The sequence below is a fragment of the Diadema antillarum genome, unplaced genomic scaffold (genome assembly GCF_040938485.1).
Source record: "Diadema antillarum isolate AM-2024a unplaced genomic scaffold, OU_Dant_1.0 seq00001076_RagTag, whole genome shotgun sequence".
Lineage (NCBI taxonomy): Eukaryota > Metazoa > Echinodermata > Echinoidea > Diadematoida > Diadematidae > Diadema > Diadema antillarum.
Genome location: NW_027271899.1, coordinates 30,697 through 56,486, shown reverse-complemented (window position 1 = coordinate 56,486; position 25,790 = coordinate 30,697). Strand labels below are relative to the sequence as shown.

The following is a 25,790-nucleotide window of genomic DNA, read 5'->3' as shown; positions in this document are numbered from 1 at the left end:
TCCAATGTTTTTGATAATGATTTTATAAGATAATGAGAAACCTCTTGTGAAATATGGGAGAGCATATAGTTCTAGAGGAATTCAAAGTTTATTTGATGAAAATCGGATTTGACATGGCTGAGATATCCCAAACAAAACAATCCTGATAAAAGTTGAGGCCCACCTTTTATTGAGATCGCTTTGTTTAACTTTGTTTTGGGATATCTCAACCATTTCAAAACCGATTTTCATCAAATAAACTTTGAATTCCTCTTAAAATTGTATGCTTGTTAATGTTTCATAACGTAATTTCTAAGTATCTTACAATAAGTTGAAAGGGGAATCCTCACCTCAACCGACACTATACCATCCCTTTAAGTGTAATGCATCTCAGTGTAAATATGTCTGTGTTAGATCACTGTATACTTTGTTCTCCACTTGCTCAGGCTGTTACAAGTGTAAATGACTAATGCTGAATAATGTAAACAGGGATTTGATATAGATTATTATTTTCTACAACAGGACAGTTTTACAACTCCACAATCGCATCTTGAGTGAATCGTGTCTTTGCTTTATCAAATGTAGATGTTTCTTTGATACCTATATCCATTCATCTTTGATGTTGTTTTGCTTTGCATCGCTACAGGCCACAGTACTACAAGTTAATAGAAGAATGTATATCACAGATCGTCCTCCATAAGAGTGGATGTGATCCAGACTTCCGGTATACGCAGAAATTTGAAGTCGATGTGGAACCTCTTGTTGGTAAGTGTTGTTTCCTTCTCTGATTTGTTTGTTTGTTTGATTTTTTGGTTCAGTTTTAGCATCATGCATTTCAAATATTGATAACAGTGTACCTGACCTCCAAGACAGAATTGGAAGGAGTTTTTTTAGAGAGAGACTTACTCCTAGCCAGCTCATTTCCAGAAGCTCGTCTCCAATGTGGTCGTAGGAATGATCAGAGAAATGTCACTTCTTATTGTCTCCATGGGCAGGTGCACCAGAAAAGAGCAACATGCTGAACCAAGGGTTTGTTTCTTTATGAGGTATTTTTAGGGACTGGACAGATCCAATATTCTTTGTAGCATTGGCTCACTTTGAGACAGGGGACTATTGTAACTAAGAATGAATGCCAGTTTAGCATGCAGTCTTGTACATCTGCAAACTAAGCCCAGCAAGCTATGATTTAGATGATTCAATCTAAATCAAAAGTACTTAAATGTGGGTCTTCCTTTTATGTTGCTATTTATCAGGAAAGTGTCAGAAATTGATATAGGTATCATGTGACATTACATTCAACCTGTATATTTTAGTTCAAGTACATGTAAGTGCCAGAAGTGATCCTCCAACCATTTTCAATCTATTTAGGGCTGAATTCAGTGTGCTATGTCTAACTGTCTGTGGCACTAATTTTGCGTCCTTGTATTGATTGAAGCATAACAATGTTATTGAATCACTTTCTCATTTTTGCAACTCTAATTTTTTTGTTAAATTTCTCTTACCTGCTTGCTATGCACAGAGGGATTGGCAGAAAAAGCCAAGTATGAGATCATGGAGGGAAAGGCGGGGAAGCTGGAAAAAGAAGTAAGTCGACAACCAAAGAGTTTATTAACGGTGACTCCTGGCTGCAGAGGGAAGAAACTGTGACGTCTCTTTGAGTCATGCTAATGCTGCCTTGTCATTCAAAAGGCTCATTAAAAAGGATAATATCCAGATTAGGCAATGTTACAATGATTCACAGAGGCATAGACACAACTCACCTGTCACTCACATTGACACTGGATCACAATATCATCATTGTCCAATGTCACTTACTGCAAAGTGTCAACCTGAATTGAGGTTCTTACAATGTATGTTGACTCATCATCAAAACTTGGTCATTTGTTCACTTTTAGTCTAATCAAACTCGGAAATGTTCCGCAATACATGTTTTGCAGTGATGTCAATTTTTTTTATTTCAGTACTTTTGTGTAATGTATGTCTCATTGCATTAGCTAGCATGCATAAGATACATTTGAATCGTTCTAGAATAAGCTGAAATATCATGAGGCTTTGCTTCGGTAAAGATTACCTTTGGATCACGATTCTCTGGTTTCCTGTATATGAGTGACAAATATGTCATAATGCTGGTGTTCTCTGACTGATGATGGTGATGATGATGTCAGTAATCCCTGCCTGATATTAGACATACAAACAATATGAAACTTATTCCCATGACATCCACAGCTTGAACAAGAGGTCACAGCGAGGCAAGAGATGGACGCCAAGCTGTCGCAAGCCAACAAGAAGTTGGAGGAGACTGAGAAAGAGCTGGAGGACTTGAAACAAAAGGTGTGACCCGTCTCAGACGAGATGGGATTAAGTTACATCACAATGCTCCCTGGTAGCACAATAGCTTGCCATTTTGGAAAAAAAAATCAGGATTGAATATGTCAATGCAAGTAGAGTTCATTAGGATATGGGTTCACTGTAATCTCTTTGGCATCTTAAAGAGTTATTTGCCAGTAGTTCAAAAACATAATTTGTGTACCTCATAGTGCCATCTTTATTACAAGACTGCAAATTACAAATATTGCACACACAAATCAAGCATCAACTTGACAAAGGTTTTCTCCTCTGCCATTTAGTGAGGAAGTTTTTGTCATTGATATTGTAGCTATGAATGTTTTTGGAATCCTGTGAGAGGTAGAATTTCATGTGATGTGAATACTGATGTTTAATGTTTATAATTATAACTTTTTTTTTTCCATACCATACCCCAACAATTCTCTGTCTTGGTTTAATTTGCCAGATTGCTAGTGGAGCCCTCACAGCTGCAGTGGCCGGAGGTGTGCCCCCACCTCCAGGAGGCGGAGCACCCCCACCCCCACCTCCACCACCTGGAGGCCCCGGTATTCCCCCACCCCCTCCTCCCCCTGGTGGCATGGGGATTCCCCCTCCCCCACCCCCGCCCGGCGGGCCAGGCATTCCACCCCCACCCCCGCCTCCAGGGGGCTTTGGTGGCCCACCCCCACCCCCTCCGCCTCCAGGGATGGGGGGTCCTCCACCTCCTCCACCTCCCATGGGTGGGAAAGGTCCGCCACCAGTGCCGGGTGGTGTACCCATGTTTGGTGGTATGAGCCCCGGAGGCCCCTCTCCCCAGTCTTCCTTACCCCATGGAATGAAGGCCAAGAAGAAGTACACCCCACAGACCCCCATGAAGAGAGCCAACTGGAGCAAGGTGAGGTGTTCAGTCATTCATCGTTTAACATTTGTGTGTCCCTTTGGCAACCCTAAAGATCGTATTCCTTTCATAAGCTGGTACATTGTAGAGGTTGTCATTTATACCTTTCACCAGAATGATAAAGCTGGAAACTTCTTAACTCTTTATTTGCCATGGTGGAAACCCCCTGTGTGCCACGTTATTCTGAGACACGAAGGTAGTCATGCTTTGAGAAAGAATTCTGTTTTTCCAATCTATATAACTTCTACAAATTTCTGTTAAGCTGGGCATAATAGTGAGCAAAGTTGAAGAGGAATGCCAAGCTTTGCTGTGATATAAATTGTATGACAAATCTATTTCTATTTAATTTTTTGATGACCAGTTGCTACATTACTGTAATACTATAAAGGCATGACTTTTGCACATGAAACCGTGAGAGAAACTTAGAATTTACACGCAAATTTAGTTGGGAACACCGCTTGATAATCAATCACCACATAGAATGCAAGCTGTATGTAAAAGGAACAAAAGCGCGAGAAAAGCTTTCATTGTACTGCGGGATTAGGCGATTTATCGATCGGTTTAAGCGGATTAGTGCGTTTGAGTGGAATATGCGAAGTTGGCACGGCGTCGACTGAGTGGGACGTGCGAACGTGGCACATAAAGAGTTAATGATGCAGGGGAAAACAAGACTTAAGTTTTCTAATGAATTTATTTGGACTTAAAAAAAAAAATCCAACTGTTACTTTCTTTACAGAAGGTGAGTATATTCTCTAAAGTGACATGGGCTTAGTTTTTCATTTCTTTTCTCTAAGACTCTGAGGTATATATTATTGTAAGATTTCGTACACGGTGTTGAGAGACGTTATTTTTCAACCATGCAAACTTTTGTGACATTTGCAAAAGAGATATATTATACAACCTTTAATTCTCTTCCCCGTCTTCAAAAACTCTCTGGTTAATCTTAGATGTGGTTTTGGACCTGATGCAATGTTGTATTGATGATCATTGGTATGGGCGAGAACAGAGAGAAAGATCCGTCTCAAATGCTTTTGTTGGAAGTTGTAAGGCTCTCCACTTCTTCTCAGGACTTCAACCCTCCCCATAATAGAGTTTCAATTCCTCAGCCAACCCTGAGGTTATACTCCCTACAACAGAGTCGTCAAATAGCACAGAAAAAGCAGGGGGGACAAAATTTCAAACAACATATCACACGGTCATCATTTTATAATACAAATGAGTTACCCAAAGTACTTTAAAAGCAATGCATACCTCCATCAACTCAGAAATGTTTCTGTGGAAGTGCAGCATCCCCACCAAGTCAACAGCTATGTGCAATACAGTTACAGTGCCCTTGCACCATTTTTTTTTAACCCACAGTGCATTCCCAATTTTATGCCATGCTGCTTTCCTAAGTAACATTTCATGCCCCAAGATGGTTATGTTTTAGCAATGTATACCAGAATACACACATTTGTGACTGTGTTTAGTTATTTATCGTAATTTGTTCCTCTTGTGCCCCAATTATCTGTGAAGATCAACCCAAGGCAACTGAACAAGAAATCCTTCTGGGTCCAAGCCAAGGAGGACAGGCTGGAGAAAGATGTGGTCATGGAGCAGCTTGCCTTGCTCTTTGCGTCCAAACCAGGTTAGAATCACTGGAGAGACATATAGATGTAGTTTTCATTTTGTTAAGCCCCGTAATCTCATCAACAGTGCAAAGCAATAGGATGAGTTATTGAGTGAAGTAAAGGAAATGAAATCCACAAGAAAGAGGAGGAAAATAATGTACACTTAGAAAAAAATAAAATAAAAATGCAAATAATATATATGAATATATATATATATATATATATATATACATCAAGGGGCAAATTGTTAATAAGATTAAGAATGATGACAAAAAAACAACAATGGAATGGGTGTAGTAATATAGAATGTTTATTACTTGAAATATATATGTGTAAATATCTTTGATATGTTCATGGTATGCCTTATGAAATGTACCCCTTAAGAGGTAAATTTTGATATTCACAGTAAGAGTGAGGATAGTGATGAGGGTAGCAGTAGAAGTAGTAGCAGTAGTAGTAGTAGTAGTAGTGATGAAAGTGTTTATATGATATATGATACAAGAATATTAGAATATATTCATCCATGCACTTTTACAAGCACATTAACAGTTCATTATTGTATTTCAATGAATGAGTATGTGATATTGTGTAAAAGGTAAATCTGTGGAGCAGTTTTATCAACATTTTGTGTCATGTAACATTTGTTGATCAGCCAAAAAGCTTGGCGGAGGAGGAGGAGGTACTGATGAGCTGGAAGGAAAGAAGGAGAAGAAGAAGGTGAAACAACTGAAAGTCCTGAGTGCCAAAGAAGCCCAGAACCTCTGTGAGTAAAACCTAATATTACGTCATTTTTAGCAATTTGGCACTTGTTCTTTCTCAGTAGTCACATGACATTTACAGTTTGGTTTAACCTAACTCTAAATGTCATGAGGCTACTGAGATTGAATCATATGTTGGTGTGTTACCAGACCCTGTCAGCTGACATAGCACTGTCTGTGGGAGGAGAGACCCAAACTTTAACTTCTAAATCAGCTCAGGCAGTACAAATAGGGCTCTTCAGCCCAGTGCTCAGTCAATATAATACCTTCATTCCACAGAGATTTCTTGTCATCGGTCACTCGTCGGAAGCAAAGTTTATTGCTTCTGGCTACTCACCGAAGTTTATGGGGTTGCAGTCTGATGAGTCCGACTTGTGTTGGTGGACCATTGAGTCAGTCTCAGACATGCCGTGCATGTTCCTCACCAGGCGATCTCGCCTTAATGGATCACGCCTGGCGTGTCTGACATTAACCTGATGGTCAACCATCACAAGTCAGATTCATCAGACTGCCATCCGACACACTTCGGTGGGTGGCCAGAAGCAACAAACTTTGCTTCTGATGAGTGACCGATGACAAGAAATCTCTGTGGAATGGGGGTACTACAGGATGCCCCTTTATGTTACTCTAGTCCAACTGGACTGTCTAGTCATGGGTGCACAGACGTGAAACCCCATCTCACTTTGGTTGCTGAATGCTCCTTGGTAACCACAAGGGATGAAGGGAGGGATCTTGCTTAAAGTAGCTGGTAGCTAGAGCTGGGCCAGTTTGTGGTATGCATCATGGGACGTCATTTGGCCACAATCTTGAAAAAAAATGGTGCAAGAGTATCTTGAAAAAAAATGGTGCTTTGTATGTCTTATGTAGGTGTGAATTGGGACAGGATGGTGGTTTGTTTGGTATGGGTGGATTCTGTATAAGTGAGTAAACTGGGTCATCTCTCTCTTCCACAGACTAGTTGTCAGTCATATTGTGTGAGGTGTAGAGCTTTCCCAGCATTCATCGAAAGTGGGAACTTTAATGGCATGTGGCATGTTAACCGAACATCCCTGGAAGAAAACTTTATAGAGCATAGATTCCAAAGGGGGGAGGGGGGCACTAGAAACCCTGATGCTGACGTTGCCCAGGTGTCATGGTGACTGGTGTTGGTTAGGCTCAGTTGGAATACCATTCTGCCCTCATTTTTATGAACTCCTACAGCTTTAAGAAAGCTTAACAGTTTACCCACATGAGTGATGACAAAAGTCTCTTGAGTAGGATGTGGATGGGTTATGTTGGCAGCTCTGCTTTGCTGAGCTCATTGTTGGTAAAAGAGGTGAAGATCGGTGGCCCTTTTTTACGCGTATACTGGTACTTTAGAGGAGGCAGGAAGTGTCCATAGGGGGAGCCCTTCCTGTCATTAATGCCTGCGATCACACCAGCATCACGCAAATGGTCCCCAATACCAATATGACAATGCCGAGGTGTGAAGAGTCATTTTGAATAGACACCAGCTCACGTCTTCATAACACACTGCCTCTCCTTATGTCTTCTATTGTCATTTGTACTTTCCTTGGGGGTCATGCCTGCCAGCATGGCAAGGGATGATTAACATTCAGCCAGATCATGAGCTGGTGACTGTTCAGGCTTACTTGTGTCCAATTTGAACATTAATGGAGGATGATCGAATAGAATGTGGTATGAAAACACAAAAAGGAATGTGAAGAGGTTAGAAACGGATTTAGCACCAGAACTGCCTGCATACATGTAAGCCACTAGGCCAAGTGATCGATGCGAGACATGAAATCTGCTATGTGTGTTTCCTTATAAAACATTATCTCAAATGGTATTCTACAGTATAGTATGCAATTTGTAGTCTTCCATCAGAACTCTGGTGTCTGGCAGACTTTTAGGACGATATGCATCACGCATCTGTTGACAGGTCGCATAGTGACGCAGCAACAAAATGTGTTGTAGATGATAACATCAAAATGAATTTTTATTTTGTGCTCAAATCAGAAGTTGCTCATCAAAGAAAATGATTATTAATTTTTATAGTGTGGAATATGCCCAACTCATACACATAGTTTTTTGTGATACCAGTCAATGTGGACCAATTTATTAACATATTCAAATTTTATGCATGCCTTTCTGTGAATGGTTCCCCCTGACAACCTGAAAGCTTGTCCAAAGTTTGCCCGATGTACCCACAACTAATATGCGACCTTGATTCCCAAGTATTGAAAAGTATTTTCATGGTACAGGTTAATGGAATTGCTTGTTTCTATGTCAGAATGGGATTAACATCCATATCATATAAATTTGAATGTCGGTATGTTAGTAAACCAGTCTATTCCCATATGTGTATGCCTGCTTTTCTACCGCCATCAGCGATCTGGCTGGGGTCCATGCGCATCCCCCACGAGGAGATCAAGCGGCGGCTCCTGGAGATCGACGAAAACCACCTCAACGAGGGCCTGATCCAGTCGCTGCTCAAGAACATGCCCGAGAATGACACCATCAAGAGTGTGTACGCCCTCAAGGACGAATTCAATGACATGAACGAGGCTGAGCAGTTCTGTGTCCTGGTGAGTTGCCTGGACTTGATTTTAACCCCCTGTGTACCAAGGGGGAGACCTTCTCTGTGCCATGTTAATCTCTCTCAGTGTTTGTGGGATGAAAAAACTTAACAGGCCTCTTTCCTGTATACATATTGCCAATATGCACAAATGTTGGTATTGCTAACTGCAGGCTCTGTGCAAAAGTAGTAGCATACTGTTGAAGTGGAGATTTTTGTGGTGTTGAAATTTTCGCGCATTTTGCGCAACCACAAACTAGAGCGAAACTAAAAGCACACAAATATTTTTGCTTGCCACATGTTTTAGGTAGTTGATATCTTGAATCCGTGGAATTAAAAACACACGAAACTCTTCATACCTGGCTGAGTAAAAAAATTAGTCACGCAAAAATATCCACTTTTACAGTGCACATAAACTCTGAGGTCCAAGTCAGCAAACATTAGTTTAACTAAAATCTATTGTTTATATCAAGTCTATGAACTTAAACAAGTATAAAATGCTGTAATTTTTTGGAGGGGCAATTTTTGGCTTTTATCTGGATAAGACGAATTTTGCATGCTTTTAATTCTGTGGACAGTCAGGAGAACTTGCGAAAAATTGTGCACTGCCTTTGAATGGTGATAGCTTAGAGATTTAATGTGTAAGGCTGTGTTCCACACTGCCTTCTGCCACTCCACTCTACAAAAAAAAAGAAAGAAAGATAAGTAGAATTAGAGGTTCATCTGCTCTAGACAGTAAGTTAAATGGAGCTTTTTTTTTTCTTTCTCTCATTCTACCAGGTTGGTGATATCAAACATCTGGACAAGAGGCTACAGGCCATCAGTTTCAAAATGAAATTCCAAGAACTAGTTGGCGACATCAAACCCGTGAGTAGTCGACATATTTCATGCCTCTCCAGTCTGTTTTTCCCCTGCAAAACGGATGACTGTTTTTGTCTTTCATGCTGATTTTCTTTCAGTTTCACCCTCTCTGTCTTTTCCGCTCTTTACCTGTTATCTCTTTTTATATTTCTTGTTGTTTTTTCCGCAATTTGATTTTATGACTTGAATTGTTTCAAATTGAACGAACTGCTACATTTTGTACACACACATACACATATATGTATGTTCTTGCATTTGTATGTATAGAATGCTTGTATGTGAATTTATGTGTAATGTGTTAATGAGTAAAATCATACAGTTCTTATTGTACATGAAGAGCAAATGAATCTGTAGCTTTATGATACTTCAAAAATGAACCCATACACCACATAGAAGATAACACAGAATTTTTTTTAAACCAGAATGGCGGTCATTTGTTTTGTTTTTTGTTGTTTGCAGGACATAGCAACAGTAACCAAGGCCTGTGAGGAGCTTCAGAATAGTAAAGGTTTCACCAGTGTGCTGGAACTGATTCTCCTCTTCGGAAACTACATGAACTCTGGCTCCAGGAATGCAGGCTCTGTGGGATTTGACCTCGGTTTCTTGACAAAGGTCAGATTTCTGTCTGGGGTTGTCAGGTCACCACTCCTATCACTACAAGAATTTTATCAGCTAATATATTAGAATTAACCCCTTTGCTAATGTTTCTCTTACTTCAGATTTGTAAAGTAAAAGCTAGCTCTTTAAGCTTTGGTTTTCAATCATTATTCTACAAAGTGATGTTTCTGGGAGTATTGATTTATGAGCAAATATCATACAGTATGCATCTCAATTTTAAAGTACCGAGGTGCTGAATATGCTCTTACTAGTTATGCCAGTATGTCTTCTGGAAAGTCACTTTCTATGTTTTCCCTCCAGGTTATATGTGAAATTTATGTGAAACTTAAAAGTTAAGGAATGACACCCCTTGGTGAATGGTTGGCTGCATAAACAGCATATTTTTATCTCTAATATTGTTTGTTTTTCCTTTCTATTCATGGTGGCTTTTTTTAAACACCTCTTATGAGTTATGTGCAAGTTGCATTTGTAGAGTTGTGGGCATAGCTATTTTGTAATGTTTTTCCTTTGTACTGATTTAACTGTTCTGCACTTTACTTTTGTCCATAAAATTTATAATTCAAGATAATGACTGTATAAAGTTTTTTTTTTTTTTTTTTTTTTTATCCTCTGCAGCTGAGAGGAACAAAGTCAATAGACAACAAGATGAACTTCCTCAACTTTCTGGCCGACCAGATTCAGAATGTGTATCCCGAGATCGCCGACTTCCCCAGCGAGATCGGGCACACAGTGAAGGCATCAAGAGGTAAGGCCAGAGGGACAGTCGGTCACCTCACTCACTTACTCTGCGTCCTCACTATTGTCTTAAGACTAGACTGGACAGTTTGCCTCTCCGGACATGCCTTTGCCAGTTTCCCCTGAAAAAGCGTTAACTCTGTCTCTGGTGTAGACTTAAGCGGCTGCTTATATTTCAACAGAAATTCTAAACATCTAGTGTTTTACATAACCCTGTGAATGAAAAAGAAAAACATCTTTATATATATATATATATATATTTTTTTTTTTTTTTTTAATAGTAAATATCCTGGTCTGCACCTTGTAAATGGACCATCAGTCAACCATTGCTATTCTATAATTATGACACTTTTTGTATCTGTGTAAAACATCTGACCAAGTGTATTTCCTTTCTTTCTTTCATGTATAATATAAGACAGAAATGACAAACTAAATTTATAATATAAAATGATAAACTAAAATTAATTTTTAGGATTAATCATGGAAATATGTTTCATCTCAATGCCGGGATAGTCATCTAAAGGAGTTACAGATGAGAGATGTATATATATTTCATGCCTCACGTTTGTCTATGTGTGAGGGTGTGACTCTGTTTTATTGGTTCTCGATGCAGTGTCGGATGACAATGTCCAGAAGAACATGAAGCAAATGGAGAAGGACATCAAGGGGCTGGAGAAGGATCTTAAGAACTACAAACCAGTTCCAAACAGCAACGACCAGTTCAAACCAGTCATGGAAATATCCTTTGACACCTTATACCAATCTCTTGTTGTTGTTGTAGTGTTTTCGATGTTTGTGTGTACGGGGACAAGTTGCATACAAGGGGGATGAGGTATTACACAGTTAGATACTGTACAACCAAGCATGAAACTTTTGTGAATTAGAGGCGACGGCCTTTTTCTTGGCACGAAACTTTTGCAAATTGCCACAGGCATTTAATGCATTGTGTAGACAAGAAGTTTTGCATGCATCTTACTTTCACAAATCTTGCCTCATGAAATTCGTGAAAGCTTCAAACGTGCAAAAATTTCTGGTTTTACTGTATTACATTTACATCTCTTCTGTAGAGAGTATGCTTTAGTGGTGTACTGGGTGAAAAACTTATCAAAAGAGAAGTTGCAAACTTTGCCAGGGTTTTCCTTGACCAATTCCTTCCTTCCTCTGGCTGATCACGTGTTTGTCAAGGCTGCCAAAGAACAGTTCAAGACACTCCAGAGCATGTATGAGAAGATGAAGGAAGTCTACAAGAAGCTGGCAGAGTACTATTCGTTTGACACCTCCAAGAAATCCATGGAGGAATTCTTTGGTGATATCAAGGTCTTCCTCGATGAGTATGAGGTTAGTTTAACAAAAACTGTATTCTTGATTAATCGCTAAGACACCCCTCATACATACTAACGTGCTGCTGTATAAATGTGTGATTGGTCTGCGTATTCCCAAAATGCAATGCCTAGAGCATTTTATGAATGTATTTCTTGTGGATGGTGGTGTTGTGGTTGTGTGGATGTATGCTGCGCTTTCAGTAAGGGTCAAGATTTAGTTCCGACTATGGCACTTTAGTCCCTGAGCAAATCGACTTTATCTACAATGCCTTTTCTTCCCAGAATTATGAATGGCTACTTGCTAGAAATGTTGAATGCTAGATGTGGTAGGATTACAAATAATGCACATTACAGCAGAGTCAGTGAGAGTTATCCATTCTGTAGTAACTTTGGAACAGTCAGAAGATGGAGCCGAATGTGTTTTGGACTGTTGAAAAGTTACAGCAGGAAGATAATTTTACTATTGCCCAATTAAATAGTGTTCACTATTTAACTTATAAAATGGGGGCATGATTTGAATTCTGCGGAAGCAATTTTTGCAAGATTCTCAGGCTAGCATCAGCTCCAAACTAAGTTAACTGCACACAGAAACAGTTGCAATGCATTTGTTATGCATGGGCAGCACAGTTCAGTGCAGATGAGCGATCATTAGAACTAGCCGTTAGTAGACTAACGACCGGTGAAGAGTATAGTTGGGCCTTTGGGTGAAATCAATGATAGGTCACATCAAAGCTCTCGGTCAATCATTGATTATCATTGACCAGGATCCATATCGCTATTCCCATTTTATGGTATGTTTTGCAGCACCTCTGACCGCCTCATTCTCGTGAAAAGGCGCTATATTGAAAAAACAAACAAACAATGAATGAAACAAAACCAACTATCACCAATAGTCTAAATTGCCATTAAGAACATGATTGATTGCTTCATGCCATTAATGTTTTGGGCATATTGGCCGTCCCTTCCCACCCATCTCTGACAGCAATCTAAGATTGAGAACAAGAAGAGGCAAGAAGCGGAGGAGAAGGCGAAGAAGATGAAGGAGGCAAAGGAAAAGAAGGAGCGAGAAAAGAAGGCCAAGACTCAGAGGAAGAACAACCTCCTAGACATGACTCTGGGTAAGATAACGATTTGCTGTGGAATACCTCCATACCACTCTAGCAAATTCAGATGAGATCCTTCCACAGTTATTCCCATCTAAAAGGCAACATTTTGGAGAATGATGTGGCTTCATGTATTCATAGGATATTATGTAAGTGATTTCTTTTATTCCCAAAAAGAAGTAAATAAAGGATGAATTTCTTGTATGTTGTTAATGATTCTCAATATTTATCTAGTGCATTATCACATGAAATGTCTCTAAGCGTTCTTCTTCAGGAATATTGCTTACACAGGTGCATAAAATTTACTGAAAATATTTATCCTTTGAAGTGGTCTGATATAATGGATGAAGATAGATATCAGGTTAAAACAGTTTGGTTTGTCATTCTCTGACTCACACTGTTCAACGAGCTAATGCAATAGCCAGATCTTCCTACTTGTAGAACTTTTGATGAATTGAAATTGGTGAAGTGAGCATTGACCATCCATTTTAAGGAATTTCTAATGCCATCCTTTCTTTAACCCTTACTGTGGTTTCTTTGCAGGTTGGCACAAATCTCTAAAAAAAAAAATGATTGTGAATGAATAGAGATTACCTTATTCCCCTAATCCGTATTGTAGATCATGTCCTTTATTTCTGTTGGACTTAGGCACATTGCTACACCATAGTGGGCTTGCTAACTTTGCAAGTAGGTGAAGTTTTGATTGATTATTGAATGCTGATGATAACAGTTTGACAAGTTAAGCAAAGTGCCTAGGCACGTTAAAGGGATGGTACAGTATTGGTGGAGATGAGCATTGGGCTTTTAACTTTTTGCGAGATACAAAGAAAACACTTATGATATAGTACAGAGCGTACCATTTTAAGAGGAATTCAAAGTTTATTTGATGAAAATCGGGTTTGGAATGACTGAAACATCGAAAAACAAAGTAAAACAAAGCGATCGTAACAAAGTGTGGGTCCCACAGTTTATTAGAAGTGCTCTTTTTTGGAGATCTCAGCTATTTCAAATCCAATTTTCATCAAATAAACGTTGAATTCCTCATAGAATTACATGTTCTTTCATATTTCAGAAGAGGTTTCTCATTATCTCACCAAAAATTGTTAGAAACTTGGAATTAGGTCTCAACCAAAACTATACCATCCCTTTAAGGGTTAATGGCATCATTTGAAGAGTGTGTAATGGTGATAACTGTGCCATCATGCAGGACTCAGGTTCTGACTAGTTTAGATGCCATTTTAGACCTAATCTACACGTATCTCTCTCTCTATCTCGTCTTGACCCTCAGACGACGACCAGGAAGGAGTCATGGATAACCTCCTGGAGGCCCTCCAGAGTGGAACGGCTTTCAACCGACCAGAGAAGAAGAGGAGAGCTCCAAGAGCAGGTGGAGGTAAGAGTAATGCTTGACCTTTGCATTCTTTCTGCACAGACACTTGTACAGTGGACTCCTGTTATTACAAAGTCCTCGGGACTGGCAGTTTTCTTTCATTATATGAATATTTTGTTATAACCGAGCGAATAAACAATTAAAATACATAGAGTGGATAATGTCATGGCCTCAATTTTTACTTTGTTGTAACCGGAATTTCATTATAACCGTTTTTGCTGTAACAGGAGTGTATTGTATAGGAGTTTTGATTTATCACATCCTGTCTTGAGCCCATGCAGAATATTCTGCAGATCAGGCACTCTAAATGAGCACTTGCTTGTTAGGATGTCAAACACAACAGAGATTTAAAGATTGAATCAAAGACAACTAATAATCAAATCATTCATATTGAAAGCAATTGCTTAAAGTATTCTCGCTTATGTTTGTTAAGATGATCTTGTGTGTGTATGTATAAGAAGATATTAAATCTGCAATCACCTTCTGAGAAACAGAGCATGATCGAAAGTAATTTGAGACATTGAAAGAGAACTGAAGATTAGTGCCCACGTATGGTTCACGTCCTTGTTTCTTTGCGATATTGCAGCGGACCGTCAGAGGCAGCTTGAGAGGTCACGGTCACGGGTCGGGAAAATGTTGCCAACAACGTTGACGGAAATCGACATCAACGGCAGCTCCTCTCCATCGGTGGTCCGGTCCAACAGAGCCAACGGTGCAGGAAGGAGAGGAGGGAGGAAACTGGACAATGATGCAGCAGATGGCGACTCCCTGATGGAGAGATTAAAAGCCTTATAGTAGAGGGAGGACAGAGTTGGTGTGGACTGAGCCCCTGCAGCAAATTGCATATGTGGGACCAAGAGGGCTATCCCAAGTGTATGTTTCACCAGCAATGCCTGTGGCAGCCCTATGCAACACACCCTCACTCAGGGATGTATTCATTTGAACTCAGGCTGCCATGGAAACGGATGAGAGCTCCTCGTTGCCCAGCGCACTAGCCAGACACGTAATATTTGTATACACATCTATTGCCTTTTATATATATACAGTCGAGGAAACATTGTAAGAGCATCATGAATCATTGAGGGTGAAGCGACTATTTACCAGCAGGCAGACCAATCCAAGATAACAGAATGATTTTTTGCTTGGAGTGAGAGTGTCATGATCAGTATCGGTTCTAGGATGGCTCACACATTCTTTTTAGCAGTCTCACCTAGCATCTTATTAACAACATGAAGAACGTCTTTGTTATGGAGTGGCTAGCTACAGACTAAGGCCAGATATCCAGTGCGAACATTTCATGGGAGTGTGAACATATGTGGAATCAGACATTTATCCAAGATTGTAAGATCTCGTTGACAAATCTTTCTTGAGTAGCGAGGAAACTGGTGTAGGGAAAGAGGGAAAATACAAGGAAATTAGTTTAGATGGCAAGAAGTGATCAGTACTAGGACGATATTCCATGCGAAGTTACGTGAAAGACGCTCAAGGCAGTCTGATAAAGATAAAATGCAGCCAGTAGCTTGAACTGATGAAGGTGAATATGTTTCAGAAGAAGGAAAAGAGAGTCAAGAAATTAATCTCTAGCAAATCATGTTGTAGTGGATTAGAGCAGAGAGGATGATTTTGTACAAGCTGAGAGGAGTTCTAGACAAGTGCTAGCATCTGTGCACACCATGATGTAGGTAGAATAGAAGATGTAACCAATCTCTCTATCTATAACACTGCCTACACATAAAAAAAAGAGGTTTTGAATGTTGTGAGAGCCTGGGGCCCCGGTCCAGTGGGCCCAGGGTTCAAGACCCACTCATGGTACTCCCGAGTCTTGCCAGAGTGCCTTCCATCAATGCCTTCTGGATCGCTGCTACTGAAGAACAGCCTCTCTCAGAAGCGGTCTGATATCAACCCTTTGAGGATGGGCTGATCTTGCTACAACACACATTTCCCATAGACACAAGCCTGGGTATACTCGGGGGTAGTCTTCAACAGGTTAAAGACACAACCCACCAATGCAAACATCTCGTGTGAGTTAAGTATGGCTGGGTTGGAAATTGAGACTTTGCTATAATGTAGTGAAGAATACCTGTGAGATTCTCCCAGATAAAGGAAGAAATAAAAGGTTCTGAGCAATATTGCCAAGCATAGAGGACATTTTGAGTATAGGGCATAAGAGAGTTCAAATGCACTCCCTAACTTTGAGGTTACATTTTTTAAAGACTTTAACAGCTTCTAACAAGTAGCAGTGATGCGAGGTTAAATGTCCATATTCTTCACAAACAGTGCTTTCCTTTGGTAGGCATCTGTGGCATAACCACAATACAAGCTCAAATGATGCAAAGTAATGTTAAAGAAAGGTTGCATTTCATGGCTACTGTGACACTTGACACGATAAAGTTTTGTGCATATCAGCAAACCAAACATGTTTATGTGCTGTGCATATTAAATACTAAATGAATTTTGATTGAAGAAATTATTTATATTTTTCATTACATTTGACAAATATACATTTCTACATTGATTATATACTGTTTCAATGTTTTGAATATTGTATTATTTCTCTCAGGTGTAAAAAAAAACTGAGGAGAAAATTTTATGATTATACATGTATTTGACAACGAAAGGGGGAAAATAATTTATCAGTTTTGTACTTTGTTGACCGACGTCTACTGTTAGTGGTTATTGCGGACTTTTGTTTAAATTTGGAGGAAATATAACTTACCAGGAAATGTTTCCCAAAGGTGTTCATTATTGAGGTCTGTCATGTCCAAAGACTTTCATGGAATTTATTTTTATGTTAGACTTGCTAGAGATATGAATGTGCCCATCCTTTACTAAATATGCCTCCTTTTGGCATAAAACTTGAGAGCAAACTGTCAATGGCGGTAATTCCAGAGTAAGTGTGTGATGGGGATGATATAACCATAGTGGATGATCTTACTTTCTGCAAAGTAGAAGCTCAAGATATTTTCAGTTTCGCTTCTGTGTAAGTGTACCCCTCTAGGAAACTATCAGATCCCAGTGAAGTGCATAGATTTGGACTCGGCAGCCGTATGAATTGAAGGAAAACAAAATTCCTGTATGGAGCCGGTCCACAGGTTCCCACAAAGCTGATGGATTCAGGAATGGTTATGAGACATTCAAGACCTTTGTAGTGTTTGTTATTAAACATTGATGTTTTGATTCATTTTGGAATCATTATCTGCCTTCCGAGTGGACAAAAAATTCTGCTGTGAAAGTGATGTCAAATATACATACCTTCTTGTGAATGAGTCAGAAATTTTTGTCTCTCTTGATGTGTTATTGATCTGTAGACATGGCTAAGACCCAATTTTTCTCTCCTTTGTTGGTGTACATGTTGCCCATGTTGAGAATAGAGGGAAAAAGTGGTGTACTATTCCATATGTTACCCTCATCAGTATTGCCATTGCTAGCACTTCATACTAGCAGAAACACAAAGTGTTGAACCGATATTTCAAGTGAGTTACTATTAAGAAGAGGTGAAGACAGGTTTCATGCCTACATTTAAAAGTTCAAGTGTACTTTGTGAATGCATTATTTCAAAGTGAATATTAAACCTTATCTTTAAAGTGATCAAATGATGCATTTTGAATATTACAAATACTACAATAGTGTCTTCCAATGCTTTAGAACCAATAAGCGAGGTAAAATTGAAATTATTTGATACAGGTCTGACACCTCATTCATTCGTCTCCTTTTCTTTTTTGAATGATGACATCAAATCAGATGTCTGTAGTAGTATTGGGAAGGCTTTGTGCATTTTCTTATTTCCGTGTAAAATTATTTCTGCTTTGGTGCATTGAGGTGACACTACCTAAGAAACTTCTGGTCGGATCTCTAGTGACAACTGCAGATAAACTTTGTCGTACTAGAATTTTTGTGGAGAGGTTTCTAGAGAATTGATTTTGAAGTTCCCTTCAAGTTGGAAAAATATTCTGTACGAGTGTACATCTCTACATGACTCCCGCTAGAGGAGGCACATTGTCTTGACTCTTAGTACATGATTTGTAGGCATTTCAAGGGGAGATGTTGCTCATGTGAGTCGTGAAATATTGTTCCCGTCAGTATAAAAGTTTCATTTATTTAACTGTTCATCGAGGTGTGTCTTCTTTTTCATTAAAAGCATTGAAACACTTTCCAGTGTTCTCAGTATGAAGCTGAGTGGAAGAGGCTTCATCGATTTTACCTTGTCCAGTATTTTGACATCAATGAAATTTCAGTAGATTGCAGTGAAATAATGTTTAGCAGCAAAGATTTTGATGACCATATAATTCATGTGATGCCAAGTCTTTTGATCTGTTCAATGTCTTTATCTTCAGGGTTTTTTTTTTTTTTTTTTTTGGGGGGGGGGGGGAGGAGTAGGGGTAAAAGCTGATTATTGAATGCATTGCCTCTACTCCCTACAAGGTATTATGTTTTCTTCTCCTTGAAGATCATTGTTGACAAAATGTTAAACGAAAAATATTTTTATATTTTATTCACATATTTTCTAAGGTCTGCTCTCAGATTCCTAGATAAGTCTGGTGCCATTTTCCTAGCTCCCATGCCAAGCTTTTCCCTATCACAGGCCAGCAGCCTTTATGTAGACAAATTTGTCATGCTTTTGTGTCATCACTGTCCGGAGAACTCTACATGACTGGCTGATTTTCTGTCAGATTTGAAGCAAAACACAGAAACCCATTTGAGCCTTGTGTTTGTTATGGCTAACAATTTGTTGGCTTGACTGAGCTTTTAGAATATTGATCAGGACATACATACTGTGACCAATTAACTGAAGTGTGTGCATGATTGTGTGTTTGAGTTTTTATCTAAAATCTTCAGCTTTTCATAGAGCCCTGGCTGTTCTGTGAACAGTTTCTCTGGCCACAGTTTATAGTGAAAGCAAGATGGGCGGAGAAAAATCTGTCCCTTGTCGACATCAATGATCATACATTTCATGTGTGGCACAACGAAAAAAAGTTCGTGTGAGATGTCTGTCATCCTGCCATTTCCTTTCAAAATGAAACAAGCAAGCAAAGTAAATTTCCATCCCCTTTATGTTTTGTTGCTGTAATTGGATGCACATGTGTTAAAGCAATGTTTGGTCTAGTCTCAATTTTTACATGTAAATTATGTTGATGCTTTCACGTTTTGTTATCGCATTTTTTCCTCCATTTGCTGATGAGAAAATATGTTGGAGAATTATATTCTATCATTATGCTATATTTTTATGAGAAGTGTATATTTTTAGAGTTCCTTCAGTGATGCTATATGAAAATGTGGCTTTACTCAAACATGTCATGAAGGGTAGTCAGTGGGACTGTGACAGAGTTCGGAGTTTGGGAAAAGTCTGTATCTAATATTCATTTTTTTTTGGGGGGGGGGACGGGGGGCAAAGGCTAGTCAAAAAGATATGTAGTGCATTTCATAAAATGTAGTATGTCTTGTGAAAGCATTGAATGAGAAAGTTAAAAGGGAAACTAAATGATCCTTGATCCACGGATACCCGAGGCATTGTTATGATCTGTGTCCACATCTTCTGCCACTAGCTCATTATCATCTTGTTTTTGTTGAACTGTATGTAATGGTAGCATATACCTTGATTGTAGTAATTCATTATGCCACATTAGAGGTAAAGCAGTGACTAGAGAACAATTATGGAGGCAGTCTGAGTTGCATCCCATAATGGGAATGTTTTATGTGATTTCCTCTGCTTTCCCTTTAAACTGGGCAAATCGTCTGTGTTGGATTTGGGTGGGTTGTCTTACCATTTGAAACAAAATTTACAAACAGTGCTTCTGCATCTGTCTCCGTGTGAATGTGGCTGTAAATATTCTCTCAATTATGAAATAAATGGCTCTCAAGACCGGTTGGGACCACATGGATAACATATTTTTACAGCAGTAGGTCATAAGTAACTTGTTTTTCATATGAGAATCATCAATATTTCAATACTTCAATGCCCATGGACATGATATCAAATGTGATTGACTCTGAAGTGGCCTGTATGTGATGCCTTGTTCAACAGTTTCATTCAACATTTTAAATGATCTTGGGCAGTCAGTTGTGCATCCCCAAGAATTCTGCAAAGCATGGCAGTGTTTAAGCAGAGGCATTAAAAAAAAAACACACACAGAATAGATAATATTCCCTTGGTTTTGTGAGAAAAATGACATGAGATTTGATACACAAATGACACCAAATCTTAACAAAAAGTCTGAACTGCTGTTCCATAGGCCCACTTTACACCGCAGCATCAGAAATAAGTGTGCCCTGTTTGATGATAAAACCAATCCTCTTGCATGATTGAAATATCATTAAAAGTTCTCAGTTGCTTAATGGAGCACCCATCTGTTTGTGAGTTTTTCAATTTTGAAAGATTCTGTTCACTGCTTTTGTGTCTCCTAGTTGTTCAATGTATATTATTTGCTTAATTCTGTGTAAATGTCTTTCTATGAATGTAAAGATATCTACTACTGTAGCATTTCCTAGAACTGGCTTTAAAAAAAAGAAAGAAGACAATAAAAGCAGAATGTATGTTACTATAAGCAGTCTCAAAACTCAAGCTTTGATTTGCACATTGCCATTATACTTCTCCGTCATTGATACACAGACATAATACAAAAAGCTCGCAGTCTGTAAAGAATATTATGAGTAAGAATTGCGTTGATGATGTAGCAAAGAACTGTCGGGATTTGTCCATTTTAGCAGATTTCTTTTTTTTCACCAAACCAGTACTCTGTTGATCCTGTGGACATCATGTCTTGATCACCCCCCCCCCCCCCAAAAAAAAAAAAAAAAAAAAGAAGAAGAAGAAGAGAAGGAGACCAAACCAACAAGCAAAAGGCAAGGATTTAATTTTTTTTTTTTTTTAAGTGGGTAATCTTTCATGGGAAAAGTTGTTAGAGAGGTGAATAGTTGCTATATGATTCCTGAAAGTTGCCTGGTATGTATTTATAATCTCATTCTATTGTACACCAAAAAATGATAATAAAAATGACATGAAAAAGTTCTGTTCATGCACAGTTGTGTATGTAAAAACTATTTTACTATAGTGACATGGGTATAAACTAGTGTATATTATGTGATATTTCTAGTGTACATATATATTTTCCATGACCCTCAATATTGATGAAAAGATATAACATTTGGCAAAATGAAAAAATAAAGCAATTTGTCTTTTAGTATTTATTCTGTTAATGTGTTATGTAGGACTGAAGGTTTGGTGGTGTGAGAGATAGAGAGAGCAATGTATGTACAATGTCACTGAGAGATAGTGTGTGCATTTGGAGAAGTGGATGTGTTATGAGTACACTTGCAATACTTCTGATGGTGAACTGGTACAGGAATACAACTCCTTTATATTCGCAGCATGAAACTTTTGCCAATTGGAGCCAACGGCCTTTTTCACAGCATGAAATTTTTGCAAATTACCACTGGCATTCAATGCATATAATGTAGACAAGAACTTTCGTGTGCATTTTAATTTCGCGAATCTCAGTGCTTGCAAAAGTCGCGAAATTAAAATGCACACAGACATTCCTCATTTTACCGTATATGCATGGGTGCAGACGTATCTGCAAAGAACACACAGTAGACTGGAAGTGCTATTACAATATGTCTTTTATGAGTTCGTATGTACAAGGATGTGAAGTGTGTCAGTGGTAATCAAATGTCACTGAAGCAATGAAGGAGGGGCTGGTGCTCTATCCTCATCCACTCCCCCCCCCCCCCCCCCCCCCAGTACAATGTCTGATGCATGTTAACATGATTAAAGATGATTTAAAGACGACGGGAGAATTAAAAAGAAAAAATGTCTCCGCCCAATTTTGCCTTAAAATATATTGTACATGTGGATTGAGAGAATGCAGCAATATTAGTAGAATACATCAGTGAAACTTGAAGAAAAAACCAGGCAATCCGTTCAACAGTTCGGATTTTTTGAAATTTCAGTGCCGCTATGACTGGACGAGGAGACTACAGCTTGTGATGTCACATGCACGGAACGATAGTACAACATTAGAATATAAAGAAAATTTGACATATTTTCACTTTTCTTGCACAATAAGAAGAGCACTTGACTTGTTTCTTTCAGAAGGCAGGGGAGAATGATATTACCCTTAACATATGCCTGTAACAATTCTTTTTGTATTTTCCTTACATTGTTCTGCACATGTGACATCATAGCCTAAAGTAGTCTTCTCATCCAGCAGTGACTGCGCAGAAATTTTTGAAATTCATAACTTTTGAATGGATTGTCTGATTTTCCTCAAACTTTTACGGATGTGTTGTACTAATATTGCTGCTTGCACTCAATCCAACGTCCGTACCCCTCCAACCTGCCCACAGTACAATGTCTGATGCATGTGCACATACACGTGCAGTTAGAGGTACAATGTATTGAGACAATGCCAGAGTTTCAAAAAAAGGTCTCTGCACTTTAGTGGCAAACAAAAAGAAAAAGAAAAAGAAATACACTACGACCAATGCAAATGCAGTGTTCCATGTGTGACATGGACTGTGACATATTGCTGTTCATAATTGATTTCAGAATGTCATTACATGTGCCATCAGTACCGGTATACACCTGTTTCAATTCAAGCATTTCATCTCTTTATTAGAATATTGCCTTTTTTTTTCTTTGATCGGGCCGACTATTTGATCCAAAGCTAAACTATACATTAATGAAACAAAGAAACACATTTTCAATATTTTATTAGAATAGAGAGTGATGATAAGGACCAATTAAAGGAGATGGCTAGTAACTGCAGAGCTACCAAGTCTCACGCATTCTGCGTGAGACTCAAGCATTTAGGGGCAATCTCACGATCTCACGCATGACACCCATTTTTCTCACGCATCGAGCCAAGTCTGCAGCTTGGGCCTATAATAATGAGTATAGCTCAAAAGATTAAAGTGATAGTTGCAGATGAAGGTATATTTCCCTTTTGTCTTTCAAAATAAGTAAAAAATAGTCACTTAAGTATGCACCTGATCGCACCATTAAGTGCTAAAAATAATTGAGAAAGCTCCCTACCGTGGGAGGCCACAGGGGGGAAAAACCCCTCCCACACCCTCGCTCGCGCGCACATTCGCATGCCGAGATGCCGAGTCATGAAAATCTCACTCATAAAATTTTTTTGAACTTGGCATCCCTGTAACTGATCAGTAGGAATCCATGGGAATGCTGGGATTGGGAATGGGATTGGGATTGTTCCACTCCTTGTGGGATTCATTTAAGAGTACATTATATATCTATTGTTGTGAGAAAATTATTTGCTTCAGAACGGTGTCATATTCAAGTAACGTGCAGTTTAATGTTAACGGGCCGTAAACGATCGCTCCGTCACTGTACAGGCATGCTAACCTGGAAACATTAAACTGCACATTACTTGTGTTACAAGCTTGATTGTGGTTGTTTCGCATGTGATATAACTGATTTCAGAAAGTCATTAAATGAGCATCAAGTACCAGTGTGCCGTCCACATCGAGTCAATCATTTATATCTTCTCTTTATCAGAATATTTTGTTTCCTTTCGACTAGACCGACTATTTGATTCAAAACTGAAAGATATATTGCTGAAATAAAGAGACACAATTTTAATATCATATTACAAAGGAAAGCAGTGATACGGACCAAAGCAAATGCAGTGTTGCATGTGTGATTGTGGGTGTTTTGCATGTGACATAAGCCATTTCTTTGTGCTGTACATAACTAACTTCAGAATGTCATTACATATGTGCATTCACCATTCACATGCATGTGAACATAATTAAAGGTTTTAAGACAATGGAAGAGTTTGAAATAAAGGTCTCTGCACTTAGATGGCAAACAAACTGACAAAAAAACCCACTTTAATCAAAGCAAATTCAGTGTTGCATGCTTGATTAGGGGTGTTTTGCCTGTGACATGGACTGTAGCATATTGTATTGCTGTTCATAATTAACTTTAGTATGTCATTGCATGTGCCTTGAGTATTGGTATACATCTCCTTCAAGTTGAGCATATCATCTCTTTATTAGAATGTTGTCTTTTTTTTTTCTTTGAATGGACTGACAGTTAATTTTGATTCGAAGCTAAACAATACACCAATGAAACAAAGAAACACGTTACACAAGCATTTCATTAGGTGTTAATACGACTCTTGGGAGAGTTTGAAATAAAGATCTCTGCACTTAAATAGAAAACAAACAAATGTCTTATTGTTTTCTTTGAATAGATTGACTATTTGATTCAAAGCTAAACATTACATGAATGAAACAAAAAAAAACATGTTACACAAGCATTTCAGATGTTGATACGATGGGAGAGTTTAAAATAAAGGTCTCTGCACTTAAATGGCAAACAAATGAATAAAAATACACTAGGACCAAAGCAAATGCAGTGTTGCATGCTTCAGTAGGGGTGTTTTGCATGCAGCATGGGCCATTGTTTATTGCAGTTCATAATTAACTTCAAAATGTCGTCACACACGCCTTGAGTCCTGGTATACATCCGCTTCAAGTCAAGTATATGTAGCTTCTCTCTTTCAGTACGTTGTCTTTTTTTTTTCTCTGTTTAGGCCGACTATTTGATCCAAAGCTGAAAGATACCATCAGCGAAACGTATTATAATAGAAAGCAATAACAAAGTAAATGAAGCAAAGCAGGATGTTGATATGCAGGGTAAATTCAAGGAAATAAAAGATCCTCATGGACCTGGGAAGAGAATGATTGATCACATTGCATGGATGAGCTGAAAGAAGACAAACAATTCATGGAAGCAAGCATGGTGAATGTTCATTTGAATAAAAAATAAAGCTTTCTGCATTTTTCCCCCAAAAAGTGTTAGATGGAAGAGATAAGAAACTTGGTTTCAGCTGGGTTTATGACCCAGTTTTTATCATTATTATTATCATCATTATCATTATTATTATCATTATTGTTACTATTATTATTATTGTTATTATTATTATTATTATTATTATTATTATTATTATTATTATTATTATCATCATCATCATCATCATCATCATCATTATTATCATCCTTATTATTATAGGTTTTCCCGGTCAATTTCATACTTTTGTCACTCAAATTCATAAATGTGCATTCAAATTCACACAGCGCACGCACGCGAAAATTTCGGGCATTCAAATTCAGAATTCGAGCGCTCAATTTCATTTATGGGCGTTCTATTTCGTTTTCGTGAAATTTAATTCACGATTGGGCATTCAATTTCAAAATGCGAGCACCAAATTTCCTACCTCGTGCATTCAAATTCATGCGATAGTCATGTGATAGTCCCAATGAGCTTGTTTGGAGCGTTCAAATTCATTTTTAGGCGATCAAGTTCCTACTTCGAGCAATCAATTTAACGAGGAAAATGGAGAAGACTTTTACGAAAGGAAAAAGGGCCAACACAACCAATGAAGGCTTGCATATAGTGTAATTATGATTGTTTACAGGTTCTACATTGTTCTCTGTTCATGTATTCTTTGTTTTTCATCTCAATAAATTTCAAATCATAATGTCCAATCAGCAGTGCATCTAAACCACACAACGACGATTTAATCATATTTCTTGATACTGCATGCTGACAACGCCCCAACACCAACCACATAATGACAATTCATCAATATAAAGACAAACTGACACACA

General features: G+C 38.5%; 1 protein-coding gene across 1 annotated transcript in view; it reads left to right on the top strand.

Moving 5' to 3' along the window:
- LOC139743415 (protein diaphanous homolog 2-like) overlaps positions 1-15,662 on the top strand; it is a 46,518-nt gene extending 30,856 nt beyond the window's left edge. The window contains exons 9-23 of the mRNA XM_071653900.1: positions 626-744; positions 1,499-1,563; positions 2,206-2,310; positions 2,771-3,199; positions 4,718-4,829; positions 5,465-5,575; positions 7,941-8,137; positions 8,908-8,994; positions 9,448-9,600; positions 10,222-10,351; positions 10,955-11,079; positions 11,515-11,679; positions 12,646-12,781; positions 14,055-14,159; positions 14,743-15,662. Coding sequence (XP_071510001.1) covers positions 626-744; positions 1,499-1,563; positions 2,206-2,310; positions 2,771-3,199; positions 4,718-4,829; positions 5,465-5,575; positions 7,941-8,137; positions 8,908-8,994; positions 9,448-9,600; positions 10,222-10,351; positions 10,955-11,079; positions 11,515-11,679; positions 12,646-12,781; positions 14,055-14,159; positions 14,743-14,951 — 2,248 coding nt within the window. The 3' untranslated portion in view covers positions 14,952-15,662. The remainder of the gene's footprint in view (positions 1-625; positions 745-1,498; positions 1,564-2,205; positions 2,311-2,770; positions 3,200-4,717; positions 4,830-5,464; positions 5,576-7,940; positions 8,138-8,907; positions 8,995-9,447; positions 9,601-10,221; positions 10,352-10,954; positions 11,080-11,514; positions 11,680-12,645; positions 12,782-14,054; positions 14,160-14,742) is intronic.
- The last annotated feature ends 10,128 nt before the right edge of the window (positions 15,663-25,790 follow it).